Here is a 4899-nt window from a genome sequence, read left to right as displayed (position 1 = left end):
CTATTTGCTGCGGATTTTGATATTTGGGTAAACAAATTTTTGTTAATTATTATCAATTCTTATTGTAAGAAATTGTTACAGATGTTTTTATATAATTATCTTTATTGCAGATTATCAAATGATTAATTGAACACGAATTTTAAGTAATTATCAAAAAACGAAGGTGAATTTGAGGTAACAGAGGTTGCAGCTTTTTATTTTCTTGTAAATCAAGAGATTTTAATTTTTTTTACTTTTTTCAGATGATGGAGATGTGTTATTTGGTAAAGACAATTACGGAATTTCGTTTGGATAATAATCAATATTGGAAAACGAGCGAGAAATATATTAATAATATTGCCATTTGCTGCGGATTTTGATATTTGGGTAAACACATTTTCGTTAATTATTATCAATTCTTATTGTAAGAAACTGTTACAGATGTTTTTATATAATTATCTTTATTACAGATTATCAAATGATTAATTGAACACGGATTTTAAGTAATTATCAAAAAACGAAGGTGAATTTAAGGTAACAGAGGTTGCAGCTTTTTATTTTCTTGTAACGTTATTTAATGTCTTTTTGTATAATGTTTCAAATCAAGAGATTTTATTTTTTTTACTTTTTTCAGATGATGGAGATGTGTTATTTGGTAAAGACTTATGTCTTTTTGTAGGTTGCGATGGGTGTGTTTGGAGCGAAATTGGATTAATTGCAAATGCGATGGATTCGATGGGTTGAGGGCGTGACCGTGTGAGGGTGGTGTGGTGATGGCGGGGGAGAGCGCGTCCGCGTTTTGCAGCCAATGGTCGTGACCCGGGGGAAGGGCCAGAAGGGTCTCGCCGTCGGAGATGCCTGCACCACCACCACCATAGGTATCATCATCATCGAACGGACGGACGAAACATCCATCCGCATAGCACGCAACCAGAGAGACACGGTGCGAGTGCGAGCAGAGCTGCTGACACTCGGAGCGCGAGCAGTTTGTGCGAGGTGGTCGCGGCGGATGGTCGAGCGGAGTCGAAGTCGTCGGAGAGAGTAGTAGCAGCAGCAGCAGCAGCAGCAGTAGTTTAAAAATGGCGGAGGCTAAAGGTGCATCGAGTGCGAATCCGAACGCCGAGATCGTCAGGGGCCAGACGTTCGAGGTGGGCCCCAGGTACACGAATCTGGCGTACATCGGGGAAGGAGCCTACGGGATGGTCGTGTAAGTCTTTGCAATTCGCGAACCCATTCAGAATCTATCAAACCATCATCATCATCGTAGTTGTAATAATACTTGGCCTATACCTAAACGAGAGTCTCGCAGCATCCGGACGATCGCAAACGTCCTCTCGTTTCGTCTCAAGCTTAGAGCCAACGCGAAGCATGCAAAGAACAGAGCAATCCACTTTCTTTTGTTGGTCTCTGTGCGCTTCGAGCACAGGTACATTTTTTTTTGTAGGTTATGTTATCGATCGACGGTCGCCGCCGCTCGAATGAGCATCCAGACGTCGCGACGCGTGCCAATATTTTGTTCGCGAGGCGGAGCAGAGCCTCGCGGAATTCCCATTTTTTTTTTTTCAGTTTCTTTCTTTTAGAACAAACAAATCTTTCAGGCAAACTTTAGCAACTCTAATGTGTTGTTGTTGTTGATATAATATTTGATGCTGATTAATTTATCATGATGTTGACGAGATGAGCTCCTCTTCTGCTGCTGTTGCCGGTTGATGAAGGCGTGACGCGACGCGAAATGCACGGTGGTGAAAGAGGAGGAGGAGGAGCAGGCCGCGCCTTAAAATAAACAACAGTTGATAAGCGCGAAATTTGTGGAAACGCTCGTTGCAAAATTTTTGTATACATACTAATTTTAATGCAAATTTTAATCTTTAAAAAGTTTACAATATTCTTTTTTTTACGACGCTTAAAAACACAAATTTTGTTATAAAAGTCTCTTTTGTTTACACACTATACAAATTTAGTTTAGAGAAAATTACATTTTTTTTTTATAATTTTCTGCATTTATGGAAAAACTAATTTGGAAAAAATCGGCATATCTCTGTAATTCAATAACATTTTTGTTATGTAATGTGAAAAAAAAAAAAACGCGCAATAGAATAGACGTTTTCTGATGATATTATAAAACTAACACTTGAGCTCTTGAATTTGTAGAGTACACACAACATGCTTGAGATGTATATAGTGCCATTATTGCTGGGTCAATTTAACGTTTGTTATTTGTATTTATCGAGTAGCAGGAGAAGGAAAGACTTGACCTTTAGCGACGACGGAAAACTCCTAACTGCAGCCCGGAGCGTTTTAATATATAGATATATATTGAACGTCGTCCGAGACGATATTTGCGTTTCGCCTTTGTCGACCGACCGAACTTGACATTGATTGGCCTAAGGGATTTCAGTTTCGAACTTTTGCGAAGAATTTTGCGACAAAACAAAAAAAAAATGTAATTTTCGAACGTTGCAGCATTGTTTGCGTTTTCGATCAGTTTCGAAACTACCCCATTTATAGCAGCTGCTTCCAAATGGTTGCTATGTGAACAACAACAACAACAGTTACTAAGTAACGGTTTCAATTATTAAGCTTTTCGATCATCAACCGTCAATTTTTTTTTGTGTGTGGGAACAACCACCCAAGCGCAGCAACCATAGTTTCCGTTGCTAAGTTACTAAATTGTGTAATAATCAACAGTATAAGTTGTAATTGAAAATTCTCACAACAAAGAATATGAAATATGTATGTTTTAATCTACGAATTCCGTTTTTTTTTTTTGTTTGTTTCTAATCCGAACTCTGCGGTTTTCGGCCGTCGACGAGGGTAAATAAACTTTATGCGGTCGGTGTTGGAAAAATAAGCCGATGATTTCGATGAAGTGTGCGTCTGTAGAGAGAGAGAGAGAGAGGGAAAACGGAGAGAGTCGGTAATTGATAAGTTAATAATATTATGGTGATAACGAACGATAAGATTATCACAGTACAAATTGCAAACGTCGATTTGTTTCTATTTTTATTTGTTAATAATTATCATATTGGTAAACATCAAGGCAACGTTAAAAAACCCCTTGCGAATTTTTAGTTTTGTGTTGCTGGCGAGTTTTTTTTTTTTAATTTTTTATATAGGGAATGAATGCGGTTGAGATTCACGAGACATTGGAATTAAAACATTATCGTGGCATTCTTGACCCAAATAGAGAGAGGAGAGAGAGTGTGTATGTATGTTTTTATAGAGACACACACACAGTGTTCATTACGTTTGGCCACAACTATTTACTATTACTCATTAAATTTATTAATAAGAAAAAAAGTATTATTATCGTTACAAAATATGTTTTTTTCTTATATTAACTCATAAGTTTACGTTCATTTGTAACGGTTATATTGGATGCTGGGACACGAAGTAGGCTTTGCGAGTATTAAAAAAAAAAAATCGAGTTTCCATTGTCTGCGTGTTTTGGTGAAACGGAAACAACATCGATTAGTATGCGCTCTGCGCCGGATAAGAAACTATCCGTACTCGCCCGAAACATTATTTTTTTTTTCACAGAAAAGGAAAAAAACAAAAAGTTTCAGTTTGTTGTCGTCGAAATATTATGTATGTACGTGTCCTTGCAATCTATATAGAGTGCAACCATAATTCGTGTGTCAATAACTCGACTGAAATAATAACTGCTACATAATAAGTCGCTAGATTTGTTGTTGTTGTTGTTGCAGTAAGTACACTTGTCGCTATAACTATTTAGTGACTTAAGTTGGAATTAAGGTTTTGACTTAAGTCAAATAATAGATACTTTGCTTAACGAGTTTAATCCGTTCCAAAATTTCAGGATTTTTAATTATATAGTAAAACATATTCAAACATAATATGTGTACACAAGTTTTGAAAATGATGTAGTGGACTTCTCTTCTCATCGTCACTCGTTATGCGAAACGTCGCTCGTTTTTCTTAAAATTCATTTTACTCGTTAAGCGATGTTTGACTCTATAATGAAATAGCAATACTTAACATATTTTTATATTACTTTTTCTATAATAGATGTCGCTCATTGAAAATTCAATACTAATTGGTCATTGAATTGAGACCACCCACCCTCACGTGTTTTTTTTTTGTGTCGCCTAGTCGGATTTTCCATAAATCGGCGTTCGGTTTCTCGTTTTAATCGAAATTGCGGGTGGCAAGCGAAACCCGATACAACTGGGGGGGAAACGCGATCCGGTTTTAGCCCTTATAAAATAATACCCGTTAAAGGGAGAAGATAGCAGAGACTGATGAAAGTAACAATGAGAGAGAGAGAAACAAAGTTTATATCGCTGCTAATAGGAACGTAGATTTAGTGGATGGGGGAACCTTGTAGGGATTCCCATGCACTCGACGAGGTTCTGGCGCCATCTATGAAATAACTTTTGTTATTACCACTATTCCTCTTATTTTCCCACCTTGACGCTCTATCCCATCACTCACTTTATAACTTTATACGAGCGTGTGCGAAACGTTACGTCTTCATCTCTCGTAGAGACCAGACGACTTTGAATGATTCCATTTGCAAAGTGGACGAACTGAAACAAACCAAAAAAAAAGTAATGATGTAATAAAAATAGCGAAAGTTTCTTCCAAATAGCTTATACCAAATTAAATAACGTCGGACGCGCGCGCTCGCGTTTAACCGTTTCATACTCCCCCGCAGTTTAGGAAACTTGTTGCCATGGCGACGACCGGTTGCTGTAGAGCAGCGGTCGGGGAACTTTTTTAACCATAACCCCAAAATATTATTGCGTAAGTCCATATTACTCCCCCCCAATTTTGAATTCATGAAACAATCAATGTAAATTTTAAATAAACATTATTTAATGAATTAATTTGCATTTACATATTTATAAAAAAAAAAGTTACATGAAAATAGTAACAAATAGTAATAGAGAAACAAAA

General features: G+C 37.1%; 1 protein-coding gene across 1 annotated transcript in view; it reads left to right on the top strand.

Moving 5' to 3' along the window:
- The window catches only part of LOC108560308 (CAP-Gly domain-containing linker protein 1), a 7327-nt gene extending 6116 nt beyond the window's left edge, over positions 1 to 1211 (top strand). Inside the window, exon 5 of the mRNA XM_017917794.1 lies at positions 1028 to 1211. Within this exon, the coding sequence (XP_017773283.1) occupies positions 1028 to 1051 (24 nt within the window). The 3' untranslated portion in view covers positions 1052 to 1211. The remainder of the gene's footprint in view (positions 1 to 1027) is intronic.
- The last annotated feature ends 3688 nt before the right edge of the window (positions 1212 to 4899 follow it).

The sequence above is a fragment of the Nicrophorus vespilloides genome, unplaced genomic scaffold, assembly GCF_001412225.1.
Source record: "Nicrophorus vespilloides isolate i.1.1-1 unplaced genomic scaffold, Nicve_v1.0, whole genome shotgun sequence".
Lineage (NCBI taxonomy): Eukaryota > Metazoa > Arthropoda > Insecta > Coleoptera > Silphidae > Nicrophorus > Nicrophorus vespilloides.
Note: the sequence above shows the minus strand (reverse complement) of the source record. Positions and strands in the feature narration are given on the sequence as shown.